This window comes from Telopea speciosissima, chromosome 3 (assembly GCF_018873765.1).
Source record: "Telopea speciosissima isolate NSW1024214 ecotype Mountain lineage chromosome 3, Tspe_v1, whole genome shotgun sequence".
Classification (NCBI taxonomy): Eukaryota; Viridiplantae; Streptophyta; class Magnoliopsida; order Proteales; family Proteaceae; genus Telopea; species Telopea speciosissima.
The window spans coordinates 70,565,821-70,593,804 of record NC_057918.1 but is presented as its reverse complement, the minus strand read 5'-3'; the positions used below and the strand labels follow the sequence as shown (position 1 = coordinate 70,593,804).

The 27,984-nt window shown below is 39.2% G+C and overlaps 1 protein-coding gene across 1 annotated transcript; it reads right to left on the bottom strand.

Moving 5' to 3' along the window:
- Positions 1–6: 6 nt before the first annotated feature.
- LOC122654461 (26S proteasome non-ATPase regulatory subunit 1 homolog A-like) lies at positions 7–27,911 on the bottom strand. Its single transcript, XM_043848556.1, has 15 exons — positions 27,824–27,911; positions 27,521–27,731; positions 25,814–25,877; positions 16,476–16,581; positions 16,266–16,377; positions 16,014–16,182; positions 13,484–13,621; positions 13,036–13,397; positions 3,679–3,814; positions 3,329–3,577; positions 3,011–3,231; positions 2,656–2,914; positions 1,941–2,173; positions 1,332–1,851; positions 7–715 (listed from the first exon to the last, which is right to left on the bottom strand). The coding sequence occupies exons 2-15, from the start codon at positions 27,661–27,663 to the stop codon at positions 389–391; spliced, it is 3,039 nt and encodes a 1,012-aa protein (XP_043704491.1). The 5' UTR covers positions 27,664–27,731; positions 27,824–27,911; the 3' UTR covers positions 7–388.
- Between the last annotated feature and the right edge of the window lie 73 nt (positions 27,912–27,984).

Sequence of the window (27,984 nt, the reverse complement as noted above, 5' to 3'; positions counted from 1 at the left end):
GATGGGTGAGTTTTGCACGGTTTTTAACTCTAAAAAGGCAGGACATACTACAAAAAAGAAAAAGGTTGCTACTGCACCCTTGTTCTTTTCAATATCAGTATTTTGGAAATAAACAATTTTCTACGTTACAGTTGGGTAATACGATCTCAGATTCATTGTCCTGCTCCCCTTACGAATCACTTCATTCAAATTGGGGGAGCAGCTTCACAGGAGAAGCTTATGAGATCGCCCGCCAACTCACCCATGGTGAAGGGACAATCCCCTTCATATCAAGCCGCCTGGTAAGGAGTCATTGCCCAATTGTTTGTCTCATTTGTCCATATAAGGCACCACCTCCTCTGGTAAAAAACAAGACTCAATCCCCAAATAAACTTAACGAAGACCGCAATCATGAGGTGTACTCAAATGGCTGAGGAGGCTGAGGCTCCTCATCAACAGCCATAGCAGATCCTGATCCTTGTTGACCACCAGTTGACCCTCCTCCTGCAGATGAGGCTACAGAAGTTGGGGAATCCGTTAAAGAAAGTACCTCTGGCTCAGTTGGTCGTAGGTCCTTTAATAGAACAAACCCTGAAGGAGCCAACTTCACAGGCACATATCTGCTTTCCTCCAAAAACTTAATGAACTTTTCTTGGGCAGGTACAACCCTGGCAGGGTTTATCAAAGTTTCAAACGATGGTTCAGATTCTGCCTTCTTTTCCAATGCACTATCAACCTGCATACCAAAGTAACCAAGTGTCCATTAATCTCTCTCAGGATGGATGTTCCTCGTATATGTATCATGCACTAACAAGTGATTCATCACGTCATCTTATATTACCCCGGATGTCTTGAATACTAATTTTCAGTGATTAGTTAGTTGTCTGGCCAAGGACAGTGATGTGAAACAGGTACTATCTTAATAACTTTCTAAACCAAGGAACAGGAAAAGGAAAAAGAAACAGCTTTTAGTTCCAACGGCAATTACCTGGTCCATCTGGCATGGAAGGGATAAAAGGGCATACAAGAACAAATTGAAGCCAGCTTATAGGACCGCTAACAGGGTAAAGGACCTAAATGACAATACATATGTTATACAATATATCTGGCAGAGCTTTTGCATGTTGGTTCAGCTCACACTCTTTGTAACTTGCAACTAGCACAAGTATAGGATTTTTCTCCACTTCATTATATTCTTGAGTTATAAGAGCAGGGAATCAAGGAAGGAGTGACCTAATTTATCATCATCAGATTGTGTTCTAAACAGCAGAATTATGTTTGAAGCATTGTAAGTTTGTTGTATAGTTTTTGCACCTCCCAAGAACAAAGCAAACAGAAACGGGTTCACATACCTGCATAGAGTCCCCATCCTTCTCACTAGATAATTTTCCTTTCCCTGCATTAGAAACAAGAGAAGAAGATTCCTCCCCAGATGATTTTTCGGCACCGACCTTCTGCTCTGCTTCTTTTTTAGCCCTAGCCTTGGCTTTCGCAGAGGTTGACAGAACAGCAGTAGGAAGTTTCACAGCCGATGTTGTAGTGGGCAGAGTAGTTGGTCGGGGATACTCAAAAAGAGAAGGTTTTGCATGTGATAAAAATTCAAACCTCGGAACTTTCAAATCATGGTTGAGCCCAATGAATGCAGTGGTTGAGAATGACAGGCTAATGAAATAGATAAGGGGATACCAATACCAAAACTGACTAAAAACAGCAAGCCCAACAACTGCAGTAACTTTATCGTGCTTTGTCTTGGACAGCAGCCTAATTGTCACATTCCTTCCACCAGCATCAAGAATGCCAGAAGCCAGTATAGCTCCCATCTTGCTCATGGTATCCTCATGCTTATCAAGAATTATTTTCTCCAGCTGCCGCCTACACAATATAAGACAAACAGATAAGATGTAATGCTACAAACACAAACTATAAGCATAAAGTGCAAATATAACCAAAAACAAAAGTACCTAAATGTTCCAACACGGGTATCACTGGCTTCATTGGTCTGAACCATGACCATGGCCATTGCAACGAGGGCCCCCTGACGAACAAAATCTACAACATCTGATGTAAGAGGCTCAAGCAAAGATATAGCTTCACCCAAACCAGTACCAGCACAGGAAATGCCAACTGCCAGAGCCGCACCATATCGAACATGTGGATTGTAAGACTCAGAGAGCAGGGACACAATGCGAGGAGTCTGCAAATTCAAAAGCAGAGTCACTGGCATGATTAAAAGTATTCAATATTCAGTCAAGTTCGTTAAACAAAAAGCTGTTTTGGATGTAGACTGTTAAACCCACATGAAAGATAAAGGCTGAAGAAAGAAAGAAAAAAACAAATAACCATACAAAACGAAGGCTAAGCACAGGAATTGTAATTGTCAGATTTAGATCAAAAGAGCAAGTAACCCAATTAGCTTAGTGCATGAACATCTCAGGCCAACTATCAAATTGAAAGAATTCTCAGTCAAAAAGTGCTAATGAATAATGGGGGTCCATTATCTTATAAGCTCACACCATCTCTCCCTTTCTACATAAGCAGTTTCACTATTTTGCCCAAATAAAGATCCAGACATCCTCTAGACCTGACACTGAGATTAGGCAAATCAGCTACACCAAATGAAGGAACAATTCAAAGATTCAGGAACAACAATACTGGAAGAGAATAGGAAATACCAACCTGTTCAGGTTCAGAGTAAAGCACAAAGCCAAGAGCTAGTACAGCTGTCCTCCTTACATCATCGCTTACATCTGATACTGCAAAGTGCAGTAGTTGACGGATGGCTTTGTTATTTGCTGTTCCTCTGTAGGCCAATGCCAATGCATACATACCACCATATCGCAAAATTGGATCCTGATCCCGAGTCATCTGCTCAATCAATGTGTCTGCCTCTTCTTCCCTACCATATACTGTAAGAGCAATTCCAAGTGCTAACCCCCTGCACAATATTATGAATTTCAGATAACCAGATAAAATTAAATCTACAAGAATAGTTATGACTGGAAGCCTATTCAATATCCAAACTAAGCTTTACCTGATAATTTTCTCATGCTGGGTTTCATGTGCATATGTAAGCATCTCACTGGCTTTCTCACTTGCAGTTCCAACCATTAGCAAGCCCATACTAATGCCCGCAGCTTCACCAGCCACAGCACTGTCAGTATAAAGGACATTCTTGACTTCATCATAAATCTCTTCATCAGCAGTACCTATAGCCGCCAAACCAAGACCCAAGCATGCCCCATGCTGGATAACCTGCGATGTGTGCAAGATTCAGAAGGTAATGGCCCGGTTTATATCTAGACACACAAGAATCGGATGAATTACAAATTAAACTCGGCCATATAAGCACCTCAACATTGGTACTGCGGAGGCTGTCACGAAGGAATTGTTTGATACCCTCACCATGGTTGGCATGGATTAAACCTAGAGCATAAAGGGCACCACCTTCTGAGTACGGACTACCACCCCCGGCAGCCCCCGTCTGCGGCAAATAAGGTGCCATCAGCGACCTCCCTTGCTGCAGGTGACCTCTGTGAATAACACCTAGCCCAGCAGTGGCACTGAATTTAGCCCAGTTTGTAGCTCTGCTCAACCAGTCCTGCCATGGTACAGAATTTGATTAGTATATGACCATTAAATATTAGATTCCCTAGTAATGCAACAATAGCAAAGGATGAATAAAAAATTAAAAGAACTCACCAGATTTTCCCTAAGAAATGTATCCACGGTTGTTCCCGCATGCATAATAGCATTAGCATAGATTGTTGCGCTGTGGCACACACTGTTCCTCATCTCAACTGATTGCTTTATTGTCTTCAGTATTAAAAGATCCGACCTATGCGTAAAAGCATGATCATCTGAGTTTAAGCACCTTATAAACACAATTTCAGAAGAAACTTCAACCCAACTGTTCCCACAGTTTTAAGATCCAGACGAACTGGAAAACCAGACAACTCACTGAGTCGAACACCCCACCCCTTCAAGGAAAAAGATAGGATCAACACCGTAGCTTACGGACAGAGATTTTTACAGTTTTCTTGCAAATCATGCAAACCAACCAATTCTTTCGACTGGTTTTCTATTTTCTATTTTTCAATTTAAATATTTTTTTTCTATCCCAGCAAACAAGTTTAACAGCCCAACTGGATTTAACCACATTTAACTAACAGATACAGGGGCAGACCTAAATCAGCAAGTATTTGCTGCCAGTTCGAAGCCCGGATAAACGAGGGTTACTGGGTTAGTGCATCAGACCGAAAACTGGGACCAAAAAAAAGACCCCTAGCCAAAATCCTTTTACATGGATTCTAGAACCTTATATTTTCAACGTTATGCTAGGGAGTTACCCGCAAGCGACATGCTAAACTTCAACCCGGGTGTAGAGAATAGTGAGCAAGAGTTTTCTATGGCGTCCCCTACAAGCGACGCACCACATCGACATCTGGATGAGGTGATAAGTAGGCAAGGGTTCTCACAGCGTGGACGAGTGCGGGTAAAGAAGCTAGTCCAAAAGCGTAGGATTACATTAGCAAGGTGGAACATAGGTTCTTTAACGTGTAAAAGTCTAGAATTGATAGATGTTATGAGAAGAAGAAAGATTAACATAGCTTGTACTCAAGAGACTATATGGAAGGGTAAAAAGCTAAGTAGTTGGATGACTTTAAACTTTCGTATACGGGGGATAAAAGTAATAGAAGCGGAGTCGGCATAGTAGTGGATAAAGATTTAAAGAATGATGTGCAGGATGTTAATAGATTTGGTGATATGATTATAGCCATCAAGCTTGTGCTGGAGAAAGAGGTTGTCCATATAATTAGGCTTACGCACCCCAAATAGGATTGGATGAAAATAGTAAGTTTCAATTTTGGGAACACGTGGATGGATTAGTGCAATGTTTTAGTCAAGGAGAAAAGATTATTATAGGGAGTTGATCTGAATGGACATGTTCGAAGTGATCATAGAGGCTATGAAGGTGTACATGGAGGACATGGTTTTGGAGAAAGGAATGAGAAGGGTATTTCAGTTTTAGATTTTGTAGTGGCTTACCATTAATCCATTGTAAACATATACTTTGAAAAGAGAGGAGCATTTAATTACCTTCAAAACTGAGCATCATAGTAGCCAAATAGATTACATTCTAACTAGAAGGTCCGCTAGGTTGTTATATAAGGACTGCAAAATTATACCAGGAGAGAGCCTAACCAAACAACATAAAATAGTGGTCATGGCTATGTCTCACTGCGCCGAATCGTAAGAAAGGTGAACTTATTTGTCCTAGGATAAGGTGGTGGAGCTTAAAAAGAGATACCTTGAAATCATTTACTAATAAAGTGGTCAAACAAGGAAAGTGAGACTTTGATGGAGACACTAAGGGCCTGCAACTGGGCCATGTTTCTATTCCAGAAATGACTTTGTGTCTCTGTTACTAGGCCAAATTTTTGGGCAAAGAAAATGTGTTTGATAACATATAATAATTTCTATTTCTAGGCCAAAAAAGAAACAGAAACGCATTTGTTACGCACAATCATTTCTATTTCTATAACTTCTATAAAATTTCAAAAATGCCATTAAATACCCAAAAATTTGGAGGTGGTGGTGGTGGAGGTAGAGGTGGTGGCAATGGATGTGGTGATGGTGGCGGTTGCAAAGGTGATGGTGGTAGTGGTGGTGGTGGTGGCGCTGGTGGAGGGGGTGGTGGCGGAGGTGGTGATGGTGGTGGTGGTGGTGGTGATGTTGGAGATGGTGGTGGTGTCGGTGGCGATGGTGGTGGCGATAGTGGTGATACAAACATAGAGGTGGTGATGACGGTGACGAAGGTGTGGTAGTGGTGGTGGTGGCAATGGCGGAGGTGAGGATGGGGGTGGAGGTAGTGGCAACGGCAATGGTGGTGGCGGTGGTTGAATTTGCATTGGAGGTGGTGTTTTATTTTGAACATGAAGTTACTGCTTTGCCCATCATATTAACCATGTGCTCATTAAAGAGCAATTCCCCCTTATTTCTTCCTTTTATTTCTAGGATAAAGAAGCGTCAAAATGGAGCTTCTTTTTTTCTATTTCTCAGCAACTTTTTTGTCCCGATTCATTCCCAAGAACAAAAAAAAGAACCGGTATTAAAACAGATTTCTCTTATTTTTTTGTTCCCAGGGGCAAAAAAACAAAAAAATAACGAAACAGAAGTGTTATCATGCAGGCCCTAATACGATGCGGAACGAGATGACTGCTTGTATTAACGAAGGTTGCTAAAGATGTCCTAGGTGAATCGAAAGGAAAACGTCATTCCTATAGAGAGACTTGGTGGTGAGATGATGAGGTTCAAGCAGCCATTAAGACAGAAAACTAGTTTTAAGAGATAGCTAGCTAAAATGAGGGAAAGGGAGAGCAGAGATTTCAACCATGTTAGATGTATTAAAAATGAAGATGGTAAAGTACTAATAAGGGAAGAGGACATTAAGAAGATATGGAAAGTTTAATTTTATAGCCTACTAAATGAAGACATTTTGAGTAATAGAGTCCCAAAAGACCGAACGACCCATCAAGACATCACATGTCGTAGATATATATGAAAAATTAAGGTGCTTGAAGTAAAAGAAACTTTTTTAGGATGAAAGTAAGCAAGGCACCATGTCCAGGTGGGATCTCAATAGAAGTGTGGAAGAGTTTAGGAATTTGTGGTTTATCTTGGCTTAACCAAGCTGTTTAATAAGATTATGAGCACAAGGAAAATGCCAAAAGGAATGGAGAAGCAGCATTGTGGTTCCAAGGTACAAAAGTAAAGTTGAGATATTCAAAGCTGCAATAACTATAGAGGCATAAAACTAAGTCTCATACTACGTAATTATGGGAGAGATTTATTGAAACTCGCTTGAGATAAGAAACTACTTTTATGGAAAACCAATTTGGTTTTATGCTGGGAAGATCCACTATAGAAACTATTTACTTAGGAGACTAATGGAAAGATTTAGAGAATGCAAAAATGATCTCCATATGGTCATTATTGACCTAGAAAAAATTTATGACCGAGTCCTAGGAGAGTTAATCTGGAGAGTACTAGAGAAGAGAAGTGTTTCAAGTGAATATGTAGACATATAATTAAAGATATGAACAATGGTGTGGTGACCAGTGTAAGAACTGTGGAGGATCAATGTAGTGAATTCCCAATTTCAATTGGACTACAACAAGGATAAGCTTTAAGCCCTTATTTTTTTGTGCTTATCATGGATTATTTAACTAGAGATAGACAAGATGAGGTTCCTTGGTGTATGTTTTTTTTTGATGATATTGTTTTGGTAGACGAGACAAAAGCAGGGATTAATGTCAAGTTGAAGCTATGGAGATCAACCTTGAAATCAAAAGATTTTAAGATAAGTAGAACAAAGACAGAGTATATAGGGTATAACTTTAGTTACACTAGGATGGATAATGAGGTGGTGAAAATTGATGTGAGGGAGATTCCACGAATTGATTATTTTAGGTATATAAGATCAACCATAAATTTAGGTATAACTTTAGGTATTCTCTCTCCTCTACCCTTTTTTTTCGTATCTACTTTTATCTATTTTCCTAGTGGTGCGTCAGGTATGCAGCCGACACTTTACTTATTTAGCCAATTACCTCTTGCATGGATCCTCGGGTTTCCTGAACCCTTTTTCGTTCTTATTTTCATGTTTTTTCATCCTTATTTGGCTAGGGCATCCACCGTTTGTGACATGTCGCATCGACACCCGGACACGATGATAAGTATGCAAGGGCAAGTGAGAAGAAATTTGCCAGCCCAGAAACGTACGATAAGACTTGCTTCCTGGAAAATTGAATCCTTACCGGGTAAGAGTATGGAGTTAATAGATGTTATGAGGAGACGAAGGATAAATATCGCGTGTATCCAAGAGACTAGATGGAAGGGTAACAAAGCTAAGGTGTTGGACGACTTCAAGCTTGGATATTCGGGAGATCAAAAGTGATAGAAACGGAGTGGGCATAATAGTTGACAAAGATCTAAAGAAAGATGTAGTAGAGGTAAAAAGACTAGGAGATAGAATTATATCCATCAAACTGGCGTTGGAGAAAGAAGATATCAATATCGTTTCCACCTATGCCCCCCAAATAGGATTCGATGAAAGTACTAAACGTCAATTTTGGGAATACCTGTATGATTTAATGCAGGGATTTGGTCAGTATGAATCGATTATTACTAGAGCTAACCTGAACGAACATGTTGGGAGTGATTGTAGAGGATATGAAGGTGGCCATGGCAGTTATGGGGTTGGGGAGAGGAACGACCAGGGGACCTCAACTTTGCGGTAGCTTATGCTCTTCCAATTGTGAACACTTTCTTCGAAAAAAGAGAGGAACACTAAGATATCTATAAAAGTGGGAATCATCGCAGCCAAATAGGTTTCTTCCTTACAAGAAGGGCAGACAAATTGGTGTGTAAGGACTATAAGGTTATCCCTAGGGAAAGCCTTACCACCCAACATAGACCGATGGTCTTAGATATGTCCCTTAGTACATAGAAGTGTAGGAGGAGAGAACCTATGCATCCTAAGATAAGGTGGCAGAGATTAAAAGAAGAGCACTTAAGGACATTTACTGATATTATGGTCAAACAAGGAAAGTGGGACTTTGAGGGAGACACAATGCGATGTGGAACGAGATGATGTCTTGTATTCAAGGTTCGAAAACTCGGGTCTCGGAGCCATCTCGGCCCAGCAAAAAACCAAGTTGGGCCAAAATCTCAGCGAGTTTGTGTTTTTTTTTTTTTCCGACTCGGAAGCCCATCTCGGTGGGTTTTAGACCTCTTTTGGGTCTGAAAATCGGTATACAGCCTATTTTAGGCCATTTAAACACAATGACATTATTAGATTTTGCAAAAACAAAGTCCAAATATGAGTTTCAGTTAGTGAGAAAGCAGGACAGACACAAGACAAATAGTCTTATTTATGCCTAATATCATTTAAGTAAATGCTTTTGTATTTGTATTTCATTTACTTAAGATATTATTCATAAATAAGCAAATACCCCCCTATTTGAATCCAATACAAATAGTTAAAAAATCAAATTCCAAAAGGAAAAAAAGTCAACCCCCCAGTTCAAGAACAAAAAATGGATTTTCAGCCGTAGGTGCAATTTTCAACTTTCTAATGCTGGGGTTTTTCTCAAATCTAAAAATTCCGTAAATCTTAATATAGTAAAACATTGCTAAAAACCAAAAGTGCGGTAAAATATTCATTTGTTTTGATGTCCAAAAATATATTTTCATTCAGAGCGATTTTGACAGCATTCGCACACACCAAATTAAGTTTGACCGGTAAATAACTCCTTCAATATAAATCAGATTTAAGCAATCTTGGACTTTTTGGAAAGCTTTCAAAACATAGCTTTCCAACAAGTCCAAGATTGCTAAAATCTGATTTATATTGAAAGAGTTATGTACCGGTCAAACTTAATTCGATGTGCGCGAATGTGTCAAAATCGCTCCGAATGAAAATAATTTTTTGGACATCAAAACAAATGAATATTTTACCGCGCTTTTGGTTTTTAGCAATGTTTTACCATAATAAGATTTATGGAATTTTTAGATTTGAGAAAAGCCCCAGCATTAGAAAGTTGAAAATTACACCCATCGCCGAAAATCCAGTTTTTGTTCTTGAACTAGGGGGTTGACTTTTTTTTCCTTTTGGAATTTGATTTTTTAACTATTTTTATTGGATTCAAATGGGGGGGGTATTTGCTTATTTATGAATAATATCTTAAGTAAATGATACAAATACAAAAACATTTACTTAAATGATATTAGGCATAAATAAGTGTCTGTCTTCTCTGTCTTGGTTCCTGGCATAGATAGGTATCTGTATACCAAGAATTTCCATCTGTATACCAAGAATTTCCACCAAGATCTCGAGATCTGGCACTCATATAAAGGACCTAGATGGGAATTTTCCTCTGTCATACCGAGATCTCGCCATCTCGGAGAGATATTGACATTTTAAGTTTTGTAGGCCATCTTGACTCAGGAAATTGGAAAACCGAGAATCTCAGCGAGATCTCGGCAAGATCTCGCGAGATTTCGGACTATGCTTATATTAAGAGGGTTGCCAAAGATGTGCTTGGGGAAGCGAAGGGTAGTCGCCAGGACCCTAGGGAGACTTGGTGGTGGAACGATGAGGTCCAAGTAGCCATAAAGACCAAGAAAGATTGTTTTAAGACATGGCAAAGGACTAATGAAACAGAAGATAAAAAGATGTATTATGCTGCCAGAAAAGAAGCTAAGAAGATTGTGGGGATGGCTAGGGCAAAGAAATATGAGGATCTCTATTCAATCTAAACACAAAAGAAGGAGGAAAAGTTATATATAAGATAGCTAAGATGAGAGAAAGGAAGAGCAGAGATTTTAAGCATATGAGGTGTATCAAGGTTGACGATGGAAGAGTGTTGGTAAGGGATGAGCATATCTGTGACCTACAACATGGAGATGGGTCGAGTAGATTTGACCCGGACGAGTATTTTCTTCCACATGATATCACCCGTCATAGTTATGTAAGAAAGGTTAGTGTAACAAAGGTTAAAAAAGCCCTAAGAAAAATGAAAGCAGGCAAGACATCAGACCCAGATGAAATTCCAATAGAAGTGTGGAAAACCCTAGGAGGTTGTGGGGTTTAATGGCTAACCAAGCTGTTTAACAACATTATGAACACAAGGAAGATGTCAGATGAATGGAGGAGAAGCATAGTTGTCCCGATTTACAAAAATATAGGCGATATCCAAAGTTGCAATAACTATAGAAGCATAAAGCTAATGAGCCATACTATAGAACTTTGGGAGAAGGTTATTGAAGCATTGTTTGAGACGACTCGTACCTCGGTGAACCAGTTTGGCTTTATGCCATGTAGATCCACGACAGAAGCTATCTACCTATTGAGGAGGAACGATATAGAGATAGCAAGAAGGATCTTCATATGGTCTTTATTAACCTGGAAAAAGCCTATGACCAAGTCCCTAGAAAATTAATCCGGCATATTCTAGTGAAGAGAGGAGTGTTGAGTAAATATGTGGATGTAATTAAAGAATATGTATAAAGGTGTGGTGACTAGTGTTATATCTATGGGAGGCAAGAAATTCTCAACTACTATTGGGTTACACCAAAGATCAGCCTTAAGCCCTCATCTATTTGAGCTTATTATGGACGACTTAACCAAGAGCATTCAAGACGAGGTCCCGTGGTGTATGCTCTTTGTTGATGATATCGTTTTGGTGGATGAGACAAAAGAAGAGATTAACGCTAAGTTAGAGCTATGGAGATCAACCTTGGAAACAAGAAGCTTTAAGATTAGTATAACAAAGACAGGAGTATATAATGTGTAATTCTAGTCACACTACGATGGATACTGACATGGTGCGAATTGAGGAAAAAGAGATATCGCAAAATGACTAGTTTAGATATCTAGGGTCAATCATAAATAAAGAAAGTGACATAAAGGATTATGTTTCGTAACGAATTAAAGTGGGACAGTTGAAGTAGAGAGGTACGTGTACTATGTGACCTAAGTATTCCCTTAAAGCTTACAGGAAAATTCTATAGGACTGTTGTAGGACCAGCAATGGTGTATAGGGCTGAATGTTGGGCAGTTAAGAAGTATCATATTGAGAAGCTATGTATAGCAGAGATGAGGATGTTAAGAGGGATGTGTTGAAAAACTCAGAAAGATAAAATACGAAATGATCGTATTAAAGCTGACTTGGAAGTTGCCCCGATCAATGACAAGCTCTGAGAGAGTCATTTGAGATAGTACGGTCATGTCCAATAGAGGCCTAGGGATGCCCCAGTAAGGAGGAGTGATATGATTCTGATTGAAGGAGCTAAAAGAACTAGAGGCAAGCCTAACAATTCCATACGAGAAGTTGTGAGGAAGGACATGCATTTTTGGGGTCTTGTACCAAGTATGACCTCAGATAGAGCCTAATGGAGGGTTAGGATCCATGTTGCAGACCCCATTTAGATGAGATTCTCCTAAGTTGCTGGGTTGTGTCTCACTCCTCTTACTTTCATCTTTCATTTTGTTGTTATTTTCCATCTTTCATCTGTCATTTCCCGTTTTTCATTCCCCATCCCTCTTTTCCCACCTCTTCACCCCCTATTTCTGTTTAGACCTTCGTTTTCCCTACTGTGTTTGTTGGATCCATGTAGCCGACTCCATTAAGTTGGGATAAGGCTGAGTTTGTTGTTGTTGTTGTATAAGATCAACCATAAATATTAAAAAAAAATGATATAGAGGATAATGTTTCACAGAGAATTAAAATAGGATGGATGAAATGAAGAAATATGTTAGGAATGTTGTGTGAACAATGAATTCCTTTAAAACTCAAGGAAATTTTTATAGGATAGTCATACGACCAGCTATAATGTATGGTGTTGAATGTTGGACAGTTGAGAAGCATCCTATAGATAAACTCGGTGTAACTGAGGTGAGGATGTTGAGATGGATGAGTGGCAAAACTAGGAAGCAAAAAGGAAGAACGATCATATTAAAGCTGATTTAGGAGTAGCTCCAATACATGATAAGCTACAAGAAAATCGTTTAAGGTGGCATGGCCATGTTTAACGGATGCCTTCAGATGCTCCAATACAAAGGCGTGATTTGATTCAAATTGAAGGAGCTAAAAAAGACAATGGTAGACTGGTAGACCTAAAATGACTCTAGGAGAAGTAGTGAAGAAAGACATGCATAGCTTAGACTTTGTATCCAATATGACCTTGAACAGAACTGATTGGAGGGTAAGGATCCATGTAGCCGACCCCATTTAATTGGGATAAGGCCAAGTTGTAGTTGTAGTTGTAGTTGTAGTTTTAGCCAGGGACACACCAAAAATGACTAGGAGAAGTCATGAGGAAAGACTTCCGTAGCTTAGGCTTTGTATCAAGTATGACCACGAACAGAATGAATGGAGGATATGGATCCATGCAGCCGACCTCATTTAGTTGGGATCAGGCTGAGTTGTTACTATTGTTGTTGTTGTAATTACTTGTTCCTAAGTTTCAAGCATTTGAAGAAGATGGACTCACTTGTTGTGGCTATATAAAAACTGCAAAGTCAACTGAATCGATGTCTCCCCAGACAAAATCCGCTTGATCTTTGCCAGCCTTTCAGCATAAGTCACCTCATTTGGGTCCATTTCATGTATGTCTGCATTGGGAGCAGGAGCGCCATCTGTCATTTGAACATCACCTGATGCATTTGTCAGATTTTCATTGTCAGCAGAAGCATTCCCATTTTGAGCAGAATCTGCTTCGCTTGATCCATGCTGCTCAGCCACTGAAGATCGTAATTTGGGACTGGAGAGGCGATCCCTAACATTCAACAGAAAAGCTTGGTGCTCATTCTCTACAAGATCAAATGCAATCTGAAAGGCCAGCAAAGCATCGTCCTGCAAGACCACATTTAACTGCATTGCTGTAATTCCTAATACCAGGACAAACTTTATAATTAATAGAAAACAAACAGCAGGTATACCTTATTTTCAGATCGTAAAAGTTTTTCCAATATTCCTGCAACTTCTTCAGGTTTATCCAGGAACATTAGACATTGGCAAATGCTCAAGTAATCAGGGGAAGGCAATTTTTGATATATATTGACAAGAAGCCGAAGAACCTGTTAGCACAAGCAGGACAGCATCAGAACAGAGTCTTATTGACAATAACAATCATGAATCCCTTTAAGGGTCTCAATTACAAGGTTTTGAAGATTCAACAAAGTCTTAGCAAAAAACACATGCTTCAATTCAAGGAAAGCATCCAGCATAGGAAAAATGCTAATAAGTAAGATGATTATTTCTCAACTTTGAGACCTGAAAGTTTTTCATATCATGAGGTGAACTAGGTTTGACATTTATAAGAACATATACTTCCGAACCAGCATCTAAGTTTTAGGCATTGAAAACTTTGTTCACTAATTGACAATACTGGATCCATAGTTAATTGAACTAACCTAGCACATTCTCCAGCTAGAACAGTCCCCAGTGGAGCGGTCAAAACACTGCATTGCACTAGTTTCATCTCAGTAATATCATTTAGCCTCTGTTTGTAGTTGCTCTAAATATCCAGTCTATAACTGAAAGCAGCACATGTAGTTCTTTCTTACACTTAACAACTGAGTTGTGAACCGAATAAGAGAAGGGAAAGGAAATAAGCATTTTGTTCAACTGAATGTGTTGAATGTGTAGCCAAGCCATGTGTCAGATGCATATCTACTACATGCCCAAAACAGTGATTTTGTTAACATGGAGTCCATAACAAAGCCAACCTCATCATATCAATATGCATATGAATGATAGAGAAAGTAAGAATAAAACCCTCCATGAATTATGATGGAAATAAAAAATTATTCACACAATAGCCAAATCTTTCTCTTGTGGTGGGCATAGTTATTAAGGCGTCGCCTTGCGTCCTGGCGGTTTTGGAGGGTCAAGGCGTTTAGGCGCCTTAGTGGAAAGGCGTTATTTCATTATTTTATTATATTTTTTGCATTTTATTCTATTTTCTATATTTTTATTGGTTTTGTGTATATGATTTTCTTACACTGCAATACACCAAATCATTTAAAAACAAAACAAAATTAAAATATGTAGAGTTTTATTCTATTTCTTATATTTTCATAGACTGGTATACATTATTTCTGTATATTGTGTTACATGGAATCACCTAAGCCAAACAAAAACGAAAAAAAAAAAACGAAAGTCTTCACTCTCACCGTCTCACCCATAACCAAAAGAGAAGAAAGAAAACCTGCGAAAGAGAAAAGGAGAAAAAGAAGCAGCGGCGAGGGCGACTCCCTCAGACCTCACTCCTCAGTCCCTCTCATCCCCATCCTCGACCGGCGGCCGGCGAGGCGACGACATGTCCAGCCTTGTAAGTACTGTGCTCTTTTTTTTTCTCTTTTCTCCTTAAAAAATCTGAACCTCTTCTATCCTCTTCACTCTCCACCGACATCTCCATCTCCAGCCTCAACCTCCACGGGCATCCGGCGACGTCTCCAGCCTTGAAGGTAAGTATTGTGCATTATTTTTTTCTTTTTCCTTCTAAACCTCTATCTTCTAAAGTCTAAACCCTTTCTCTAACCATCTTCAGCCTCCACCCCCACCGGCGACATCTCCAGCTTCCACGGAAGTGTTGTGCCTTTTTTTTTTTCCTTCTTCTAAAGTCTCCCTTTTCTTCTAACCTTCTGTGTTTCTTCCTTTTGCAGCGGTGACCTTTTACATCTTCCGGCACCGCTGCTTCCTTTACTCTGGCATTCCGGCCAGCAGCAAGTGTCCTTTTTTTTTTGTTTCAGTTCTTCACTTCTTCCGGCCAGCAGCACTTCTTCACTTCTTCAGGCCACTGGCCAGTGGCTTTGGCAGCTGCATTTTTTCCTTTTATTCTTCTAGCTTCTTCCTCTTCTTTGTTCCGTGTCTGACCATCTTCTATTTTTTTTTATTTTTCTTATTCTCGTATACCTTATTCTTCTATGGCTGGCTTCTACTAGTGGTGGCCGGTGGCTTTGGCTGCTGCCGGAGTGGCTGTTGCTGTAATTTCTGTGATTCAATGTGAATTGTGCATTCCTTAGTATAATTTATGAAATGCATCTGTTATTGTAAGTTATGCAATCAGTGGTTATGTAACTATTTATTCTGTGATTATGTGAGTTTATAATTCTAACATCATGTGAGTGAGTCATAATGTGATTCATTGATTTTGTAATTGTGATTCCCTGATTTTGTAGTTCTATGATTATGCTATTTTGCAATTCCTTGATTATATACTTCAATTCTTTCATATTTCTTTAGTATATAAGTAGAATTGTATAAAAATTAATATGCTATTTGTGCCTATTAAAATGGTTATATAAAAAAAGAACACTTAAACGCCTTGTTTGCCAAGGCGACGCCTTGCGGCCGCCCTATAGCCAAGGCGCTTAGGAAAGCCCTCAAACGCCATGGTCGCCTTGCCGCCTTGATAACTATGGTGGTGGGGTGGCAAAGATGGGCAAGGATGAAAAGATTATGTACCTCAAGACGATATTCCCTGCGATTAACAAAGGAATGAGAAATATTAATGCAATAAGAAAGAGATCCTTGAACATTATCACTCCTTATAATCGCTTCCTCAAGTTTATCCAATCTTCGGCACTCAATAGCCATCCCCATAGCTTGTTGATATTTCCCATCAGAGATGCACCTAAACAAAGCAAGAATAAGTAAGCAAGCAGACAGTCATACTGTTAAGAAGCATCTGAAAAACAATAGAAATGACCCACTTACTTATCAAGCATTCTTTCAACGGTGGCCTCCAATCTAGGATCCACCTTTTCTGCATTTTCACTTGATTCTGCTGCTTTAGACTTGAGACTCGCATATTCATCTATAGCTTTAGCTGAAAGTAAGGATAAAAACAACCCCTGATTACCACATAAATACACCAATAACAATAGACGATATACTCGTGGTTCAAGACAAAATGCAGCTTCTTACCAAGAAGTGTATGAACATAATCAGAATCCTCCGAAACATCAAACAGTGGTCCAGCCCCCAGGGCATATGATAAGGAGTCATTGAGCTCACCAAGATAGTAAAAGACCTATGGACAAATCATATGACACAGGTAAAGGAAAGATTAAAAATAATAAAGATGCAAAAAAAATTGTAAGCAGTAACAACCAGCGCATCATGGTTCCCAAGTTTCTAAATATTTGTCAATTCATGGTCTTTGGATCCAAGCTTATAACAGCTCAACAGTATCATTAGCTATTTTATGAATGCCAACTAATTTCCTGTTTATGATAAATAATTTTAGGATACTGGTATGTGTCCCTACACGAAATAAATATGAATACATAACTGAACCAACTATTGAGCTGTTGAGTTATGAGCCACACCACAAAAATGTTGGGGACTCGCAATGAAGACGAAACATTAATGACAAAACCAAATAATCTTGTCAGCTTTAGACCAAGGAAATCAGCCATTGAAAATCTTATATTGTATTCTCCAGATGATGGAGAAGCTTACGTAACAAGGAAAAGACCTTCACACAATGATGGCCAAAATAAATTAGGCTTGGCATTAAGTGGTTGATTTCAAAATGGCTCATTGGTTCCAGCAGGTCAAACTGGAACTATTCCAGGAATTCGGGAAGCTAGTAACCAAATTAAACTAGTAGATAAAACCTTGTATGCATAACACTCCTCGCATCCTCTCCAATGCCAAGATCATCAGCCAGTAATTTATAAGACTTATCCCAAGAGAATGAGATGTTCCAGGTCAGGGCTCTCCTAATAAAATGGGAGTACAACCATTGGCCATTCAGGTCTATCAATAACCAGCCAATCACTAAAAGCAAATCTCCCTTTATTCCCAAGTGAAAACCTTCAGATGGTGAAGTCAAACTCAGCCCAGATATAACTAACTTCATCCGAGCTGTTGAGACCATTACACCAAGGCTTAAAACTAGTAATGTAGTCCTAGATAGGAAGGAGACCTACTAGGAGCCATTCAACCAGGATCTGTAAGCTGCTGGTTCGGTGGGGGCAGGATTGAGGTTTTAGGTCAAATTTTAGGGTTAGGGTTAGGGTAATGGGGATGAGTCTTATATGGTAAAGCTAGGCAGGTTTAGGGGAGTCTAATGAACTAGGTTTTATTGGTTTTGGATGAGTAGTAGTTTAGATGTAATTGGGCAGCAACTAGGGTTAGGGTTTTGGGAAATAGGGAAGTGATAGAATCAAGGGTTTAGAGGTAGAGTTAGGGCAAGGGCTTTAGGTTGAGTGTGGGTAGGGTGGAGGGGAATATATGCTGAAAGTTACAGCTAAATCAGATGGTTAAATCTGGAGTTATGGAGGTTTCCTAGTAGAAGTAGGAGAGGGGTAAAACTGTAATTTCAGACAATCGGCTGGGTGTATGGTGCTGAAATTTGAATCGAGTCTCTCTTAGGGTTTGAGGAAGATTCGTTCAAATTTTTAGCAAATTCTAACGGTTAGATTTGGCTGGGCAGAATTCTCACGAAAATCACCTTGCATGTGACCTTCTAGAAGGGAAGAAGAATAGTTGCAGGTTTTAGGATTCTAAGGGATCTATGGTATTAATGGTGGATGAGAAGAGTAGTAATGATTTGAGTATTGGCAATGGGGATTGATGGGGCCGGGTTTAGAGGATTAGGAGAAGAAGGGTGATTGCTGAAACTGTAAAGTACTTACTTGAACACTGATCTTCAATGGCAGCAGCTTTGAAGATGAACAATGGGGTCTCCCGATCTACAAGATGCAAGGAGATAAGTAGCAGCCCTCCCGATCTTCACGATACAAGGAGTCGATTGGAGATCCACCAATCCCTTCACCTTGATATTACTCACAAGACAACCTTAATATTACTCACAAGGCACACTCACAATGGAGCAAAGGCAGCAAGCATAAAGCTGAGTTTTTATTAATCAAATTCGTATCCAATGCTGACCTCCCTTACAAACTTATATAGAAGACTCAAAAATAGACTTAGACACTAAAAAGGAAAGGCCTAATCAAATCCTTAACCTATTAGTTAACTTAAACTGACTAGGAAACTGAAATAGACTCAAAATAGAATCCTAATCCAACCCAACTAAACAACTAAAAGAAAAACTAATAAAATAACTTAAATTGAACCACCGGTTCAAACCAACTTTGGACCGGTTCAATTTAAAACATTAAAAACATGAAAATAAACTAAGTAAATGGCTAATCCCATATGCAACTCATGTACCCCAACTTTAGGCCCACAAAAGTGGCATATTACATAAAAAACCCTTGGGATCAAAGGCCCAACATATATATATATATATCCCAACCCTAGACTTATTTATAAAGAAATAAGCCCATTTTGATGATGAATCTGCATCAGCAAGGTTCTAAAACTCGATAGATATCGACCATGGTCTCGACCAAGTTGAGTTTTTTGAGATCTCGAAATCTTGGCGCGACTTTTTTTTTTTAAATGTTTCGGTGGGAATATGGCCATAGTTGGCTCTGAAACTTTAAAGTAAGCTTGTTTTAGGCTTAATAAACATATTTAAAGGATCAAATCATAAAAGGGAAAAAAAAACAAATTGGTGTTTTGGATTTGCACCCTTGGTTGGCAGTAAAGGCCGAACCCTTAATGTAATATTGCCTATTCTACACATTGTTTGAATAATATAAGACATAATTGGCAAGTAAATTATGCACATAATATTGAATAATTATTTAAGAAATAGTTAAACACTTTAAAATTTCTACTACAAACCACAAGATAGAATGAAGTGTTCATAATGCATATTACACAGACACCCAACCTAAGTACAATGAATAATACATAAGTCATAGACACCTTACCATAGTTGCCACATCGTCAGGCAATCCAAGTCAATAGAGGGGTGTCTAATCGATATATCGACATGTCGACCATGTTTTATTTTTTATTTTCTCTATTTTTAATGTCATTTATTATGCAATAATATATACCCTATAACATAAAAAATCAACATGAAAGTGTACTCCTAGTCTACTATGGTTTAATTCATGACAGTGTAATATCCATTAGTGTATATGAATTATGAAACCATGGATTAGCCTATCAAATAATTGATAGCAATAGTCTTGCTGAACTACTGAGTACTGACTTTAATAAATCCCTCCCCCCATCTCTGTCTCTCGATTCTCTCCCTCTGTCTCTCTGTGTGTGTGGCTGTGTGCAAGGGAAGAAGAAAGAAAACAGAGAGGGAATGCTGTAATCAAATAGAATCTTCAATGGCTCAAGCTGCTACAAGAGGAGGAAAACAGAGGCAATTTGAAAGAGTTTTCTCCTTCGTTAGAACTCTGATGATTCTGCAACTTTTGGACCAGGTTCTCAACCCAGGTCCTGTTGATTCCAAGTGGTAGTCACCAGAAATAGCAACTAACAACTTAAAGAAAAGTCCCAGAAATTGCAGGTGGCGGTAGAGAGGAAATTAGCTTTGTTTGCAAAGCTCCAATTCACAGCAAGAGAGGTATTATGGCTTAAGATTCTGGAGTTCAGGTCGCCCAGTGCATGACTGCATGTGGCTTAAGAAGGAATGAGCGAGCTTAGTTCACAATTCACAACCATGGGGAACTGTTGTGACTTGTGAACCAGTACAGGGGATGGATTCAAGGAGAAACCAGACAAGAAGAAGAAGAATGAAAGAAGAGAGGGAATTGTAGTGAAGCCTGCAACTCTGCAAGGCAAGAAAAAAAAAACCACTCTGTCGAGTGTCGACTCTCTCCCTCTGTCTCTCTCTGCATGTGTGCGCCGATTGTGAGAGACTGAGAGTGGCCTTGCCGCCTTGGCCTGTGTTACGTATAAATAAAAATTTAAAAAAAAAAAAAGAGAAGAGGAGTTGCCGGAAGTGAAGAAGATGACTCTCTCTCTCTCTCTCTCTCGTTGGAGGACTGGGAGGAGAAGAATAAGAAGAACTACCAAATAAATAAAAAAAAAACAATTACTTACCTGCTGGGAGAACTTGCCAGAGCCGACGGAGGAGGCTGATAGTCGATTGTCTGAAATTACACTTTTACCCCTCTCTCCTATCTCTACTAGGAAACCTCCATAACTCCATATTTAACCCTCTGATTTAGCTGTAACTTTCAGCATATATTCCCCTCCACCCTACCCACACTTGACCTAAATATTAAGCCCATTCAACCACCTAATTCCCTACCCTAGATTCCATCATCTTCCACCTTTCAAAACCCTAACCCTAGTTGCTGCCCAAATCCATCTAACCTAATTCTACCCATCCAAAACCCAAAAAACTTAGTTCATTAGACTCCCCTACACCTGCCTAGCTTTACCATATACGATACACTTTCATTGACCTAACCCTAACCTTAAACTTAACCTAAAACCTCAATTCTGCCCCCATCGAACCAGCAGGTCCTAGTTGTCTGGCTCCTAATAGGTCTCCTACCTATCTAGGACTACATTATTCGGCCTCTCAAAAGGGTTAATACTTACAAGTGTTATCACCCTCCTTCTCGTCATCTCTATGTCACCATGGATGTCACCTTCCACGAGTCTGAACCATATTTTACGACACCTCTTCAGGGGGAGACTCTTGAGGAAGAGTTGTCATTACCAGTTGTCCCTATGGTTATTAATAGTCTTCCAGTTCAGGGGGAGCTCCTAGTCCAAGGGGAGCCTATGAATGACAGTACCAATGGTGAGGGGGAGACATTGGCTCACTCTGTTCATGATCCGGAAGTTATAACCTACACTCAGAGTAGATTCAAGAAAAAGGGTACCATGAACGACCAACCATTACCCGCTGCGACGCCTCCACCAGATTCGCCCTCACCATCGGGTAATATTTCTCCTACTTTTGATAATATGCCTGATCCTGCTAACTCTATACATGATGACCATCCCATTGCTATTAGAAAAGGTGTTCGTTCCTGCACACAACAGCCTATCTCCCATTTTGTCTCTTATGAATCTTTATCACCCTCCTATTAGCCCTTTGTTTCCTCTTTGTCCTCAGTGTTTATTCCACAGGATTGGAAAAAAGCCATCAACAACAACAACAAAGCCTTTTCCCAACTAAATGGGGTCGGCTACATGGATCCCAAAAGTAACAGAAGTTAATAATGTACAAGGGAAGGTGCACACAACAATGATACAAGCTCAAACTAAAACTCTAGGGCATCGACCCGACTTAGCAACAGACCGCATCATAACTGAGTTTCAGGCCTCAAGAAAGGAAAGTATTAGCACCATTGTCATAAACATCATAGCCCAACTACAATGGATTCGCTCATGTGGATCTTCGCTCTCCACTCAGCTCTATTTGCAGTCATACACAGAGCAATGATGGAAAGCTGCCATGCTAGACGAAATACAGGCCTTGAACAAAAATGGTACCTGAGAACTTGTCCCTCGCCCAGAAGGGGAGAAGTTGGTTGAATGCAAATGGGTGTTTACAGACAAGCAAAGGGCAAATGGCACCATTGAGAGATATAAGGCAAGCCTAGTTGCCAAGGGATTCACCCAAACCTATTAATAAAACAACGCCCAAAAGTGGCGATTTGCAGAAGAAATACGAAAAAACAGAGAAGAACAAGCGCACACACAAACACACAGGATTTACGTGGTTCACCCCCAAAATGGAAGCTACATCCACAGTCGAGCAACAGAACAAATTTCAATATTCTCTGGAAATGTTACAAAACCTCTCTCACAACTCTCTCAGAGATAAGAACATTATATAGAGAAGCCTTAACCAGAGGAAGTACAGAAATACCCCTGGACCCAGAAATTGCCAAACTGGATAGGGTCAGACCAAAACATAACATATATCCCAAAATATACCGTTTCAAAGATCTCGACGAGCCTAACACAACTCACAGCCATACACCATTTTTCGGCAATCCGAGATCGTTTCGAGGCCGAAATGGCCCTCCGAAGATCACAGCCGCACATTCTAGACCGAAATTAGGCTTCACCAATAACAAAACCTATGGGATAGATTTAAGAGTGTCAAACAGTGCAGTTCTGGTTATTTGGTTCGGTTGCGGTGCGGTTTACATTTTGACAAGGTGAAATCAAAACCGAACCGGATAGGAATCAGCTAAAATCAGAATCATTTTGCATATGGTCCAGTTTTACCGGTTTCTATTCGGTTTTTGTTATCCGATTCACAACTGGTTTACATGCAGTTTGTGTAGTGTCGTTTTGGGAATCAGTAATGAAGACAACCTTGGTTTTCAAGGCCTTTATATTCCCGTGTTTCCCCATTCTCTCCCTCATTCATCATATTTCCTATGCCTATGTGATAAAAATAAAAAACTTCCCTTCTTCACCCGTCCTTTTCCTTTCTTATTCTTTGTTTTTCCTTTTTTTTTTCTTCTCAACTCTCACATGATGAACAAACTATTTCTTCTATTAAAAAGTAGATTTTGTTAATCCATTTTAACATCATCCATAATTTTCAATTCATACTTGAACAAATATAATATATAGTTAACCCATGGCATTTTACTTATTTTATGTTTCATGTTGACGCAATAATTATGTTTATTAAATTAATTATATGTTATTAATTAATCCAATTGATGCATGGGTTAGTATTAGAGTAAGAGGTATCGGTTTCTTTTCGGTTTTTCCGGTTTCTTATTCAGTTTAAAACCACGGTTTTGCAGTGAAAATAAAAACCGAACCGGAAAGGGAACCTATAAAGTCAAAACCGGATCATTTTTATGCGGCGGTTCGATTCGATCGTAAACGGTTGGTTCTAGTTCCGATATTCGGTTTCGGTTCCATTTTGACATCCTTAGATAGATTATCAAGAGACCTTTGCTCCGGTTGCAAAGATGAATTTGGTTAGGGTATTGTTGTCCTGTGCTGCCAATCTGGGGTGGAACCTTCAACAATTGGATGCCAAGAATGCCTTTTTGAATGGAGATCTTAAAGAAGAAGTGCATATGGACTTGCCTCCAGGTTTTGGCTCTTCATCTGCTATTGGCCATGTTTACAGTTTGCAGATTGCAGAAGTCCCTTTATGGACTCAAACAATCTCCTAGGGCATGGTCGCTTTTTCAAAGCCATGCAGAAGTTTGGATATCAACAAAGGCAAGCTGACCATACTCTTTTTGTAAAAAAGAGTGGTACCCAAATTACAACCCTCATTGTGGATGTAGATGATATAGTGATCACTGGGGATAACGATACCGAAATCTCCCATCTGAAATCTCTGTTAACAAAGGAGTTTGAAACAAAGGATTTGGGACCTCTCCAGTATTTTCTTGGGATTGAAGTTGCAAGATCAAACAAGGGCATTTTTATTTCCCAACGAAAATACGCCTTCTTGAAGAAACAGGAATGCTTGGATGTAAGCCTATAGACTCCCTTGTTGAAGTTAATCACCAGCTATGTAGTGCCATGGGTGATTCGGTTGATAGAGAATAGTACCAGAGACTGGTTCGCTGGCTGATTTACTTGTCCCATACTACTACTAGACCTAACAATCAATTGAAGAAATCCCAAAGGCTTGTAGCACTCTTGAACTCAATTTGATTGAAACTAAGGGTTAGAATCAAGAATTGATGGAAGGGGATGGGGAAAGCTTGGGGTTGGCTATTTCAGCATGGGCATCTCACCCATCCTATCTCAGGATTATCACAATGGCTCAAGCCAATATTCATTAATCAAATTCGTGAACAATGCTGGCCTCCCTTACAAACTTATATAGAAGACTCAAAATAGACTTATACACTAAAAAGGAAAGGCCTAACCCTATCCTTAACTAAAAGCCGTACCCAGTGCACAAGGCTCCCGCGTTTAGCAAGGTCTGGGGAGGGTCAAATGTATGCAGCCTTACCCCTGTTTCCAGGACTTGAACCTGTGACCAAGCATTCAGCAAGCGAGCACTTGACCAACGCGCCAAGCACGACTTGTCTACCCATGTTAACTAAGGTAACATAAATTGACTAGGAAAATGAAATAATAAAGAAAACAGACTCAGAATAGGACTCTAACTAAATTAATGAAGCAAATCCCGTTTTCCTACTTTCTACCCATATTTTAGGCTCATAAATTGGCCAATTACAAGGTAAAACCATGGGATTAAAGTCTCAATACATATATGACCCAACCCAAAGCTTATTTTCAATAAAATAAACCCTTAAGGTGACTTATCTACATCACTAAGACTGGAAGCGTTTACTGATGTCGATTGGACTAGGTCAGTTGATAATCAAAGATCTACTTTTGGTTATTGTTCCTTCGTTTGAGGTAACCTTGTCACATAGCGAAGCAAGAAACAGCATGTTGTATCTCGGTCTAATGTTGAAGCAGAGTATCGTGCCATGGCCCAAGGGATTTGTGAACACATGTGGCTTATGGGATTATTGAGTGATCTAGGGGCTACTTCTGAAGGTCCTATGAGCCAATACTGTGACAACAAGGTTGCCACTAGCATTGCCCATATTCCAGTTCAACATGACAGAACGAAACATATTGAGATAGACAAACACTTCATCAAAGAAAAGCTTGAGCAACGAATTCTTTATATCCCTTTTGTTAGTTTTGTCAATCGACTTGCTGATGTATTTACAAAGGGGTTGAATTGTAAGGTGTTTCATCCACTAGTCTCCAAGTTGAACGTGTATGATATATTTGCACCAACTTGAGAGGGATTGTTGAAAACCGTGGGAATAGAATGTTAGCACCTTACATTAGGTTAAATTAGAGTTTCACTTTATTTTCCCTTTTTACCTTTTTTACTCCTTTTGGGTTGTAACTCTATTATAATTTTTTAAATAAAGATGACCTCTGTCATTAATGACAAGATCATTCTCCCAACTCTGATTCTGAACTCTTCTTTACCCACACTCGTCCATGGTGCGAGAAGCCTTGCCTAATTGTCACTGCATCCGGGCGCCGATGCAGTGCGTCACTTACAAGGTATGCCCTAGCTAACCCTTGCTCATGTTACACACAGGTCACCCCATATCTCAGGGAACATTAACTCAAAACCTTAGGATACACAGCCATAATCAATATAAAGAGAAAAGTCGTAATTCAGCATCTTGTCTCTGAGCAATTCATTGTGCCGCTACAACATTTGTATTGAAAAACTGAAAAATGCATTCTGCAATAGATAAAACTGCCTCATTCATTGGTCATGAGTACATATTGTATATTGGCAATTAGTATGTATCCCAAAAGCATAAAATTGAATTGAAGCACTTCACTAAATACAGATACGCAAACAACAAGGATGGAAAAAACATGAAGAATGATCTAATAGTACTAAAAATAAAGAGGAGCGAAATCAGAAGCTCGTGATGTACCTTAGAAACGAGGAGGGCAGCCAGTGGTCTTTGTGTAAATCCTTCATCCTCATACAGACTTTCACTGTACATAAAAAAGGATGCTATCAATAAATCATGCTTATGAATTTAGAATGCCATAATAAACTAGTTCCAACATATACGAACAACCAGACCCGTAGTCTTGGGCTTGGGTTCATATATAGATAAAATATATGTTATCAATAAATTTCCCATTGTTTGCAAAGTTAAACAAAAGGAAACTACATTCTCTCAGACTGACGTTCTGTTGGTCAAGTCGAGAAACATAAAGGCCCGAACACTTTAAAATTAAAGCTGATCCACGAGCACTGTTGCGCACTATAGCTTTTCAGCTTGTTCAAAAACAAAATAAAATAAATGTTCATCATCATGCAACATTGTTGACATGTACAATCAAGATGAGGAATTGGGAAGACCCAACTCAAAGATTCCCTTTCCCTTTCAGCAAGAGTTAATCACAGGATCACAGCACAATAAAAGAATACTTCCTGTTCTAAGAATGCAAGAACAAAGTATCGAGTTGAAATTTTTAATTGATAGAGAATTTCCAGCAGATATAATGGTATCTGCTAAGTTAACGAAGAAATTGATATCATTTGAATGTCAAAAAAAATACTACCAATTCACCTTCCCAGTTCACCCAGAATAGTTTCTACCAAGTACCGATTTCCAAATTGAAATACAAAATCCTTTGAGCTGAATGATGTACTCTGGGCAGATCTCAGAATATGCACATTTCCGCTGAGCTGTTTGATTACGTGATCCACATTTATCACCCTTACATATAGGCCTGCTGCAATCTAACGAAACCCTCCCTCAGGTGCATATGTAACTATGTAAGCCAAAGGGTAACCATGGTCATAGGTTGGATTTGCCTTTACTTAGAATACCAAACAGGTTTTTGATCATGCAAGAAATCAAAATCAGCAGCAACAAGCTTGGGAGAGATTAGTTAAATCTAAACTGACTGAAAAACCAAACCCAGAGGACACATGAACACCATCATATCCAAGAACTTATCCATTTAATCCTTTCATCATAAAATTTTGTGTTTGCTGCACACCAAAAATTCAAAGAACTTCTAGTGTACACTGTAACATTTTCAAAGAAGTCGTCTTGGCATCAGGAAATGACCCTAAGTGTACAATATAATGCCTAATAAATGTACAATATATTCTTTTATAATCGAATTGAATTAATAATCTGAGGAGTTCTAACATAGTTTACCCAGCAAGCAGAAATGGGTTCAAGGTGTGTACGAAGTGTCAGTCTTCCAATCTAAGAAAATGATAGACCAACCAAGACCGTATAAAACACAGTTAACGCAAGAGTACAATTACTAACTAGAAGAGGAACTCCATAATTCACAATAGGAAATTCCTTAGCAAAATTCAGTAAGAAGACACATGATAAAATAATAATCCGTAATTATCTCGAAAACCCTAACCCAAAAAGCCAAATCATTCTCTTAACATTCTTTGTTCTTTAGTTCTTCACAACCCCGAACCCTAATTCAAAACTCCCAAGACCAAACCATAAGAACAATCTACAAACGTTGAATAACAATTTCTCCAACAAAACACAAAAAAAGAACCTTTCTTTATCTGCCACGGAGAGAGATTCAGAACGAACTAGTGTAAAATACTACTTCAAGGGAAATAACAAATCCAGGATATCAGCACATACATGATGGGGACGCTGGTGGAAATCTCGGGCCAGAAGTAATCAACAAATGTGTTGAGATTGGATAGAGCGTGGAGCTTTAACGTAGGGTGAGGCTCGTTCAACATCGCCAAGAGACCACTTGCAGAACTCACCATCGTCGCCATGGCAATACAAACTCGAACAGGTCTTCCTCTTTCTTCCCCTTCACCTCCTTTTTTTTAGGGTTTCGTCTCTGTTTTCCCTTAAATTATATCTATATAAATTACTAATTATTAGATTGAAATGAAGAAATACACATGAAAAAAACCTTTTTAAGGCCTCAACAACCTTCCGTTTTCCTCTTTTCAATCTCTGAGGTGACGAAGAAATAAACCACAGAGACAGGGAGACAAGACTAACAGTAGGACTACTACAACAAGATTTATAAAAGGAAGAAATAACCCATAGAATACTCTCTGGGTTTGGTTTTCTTGTGGATCCAGCAA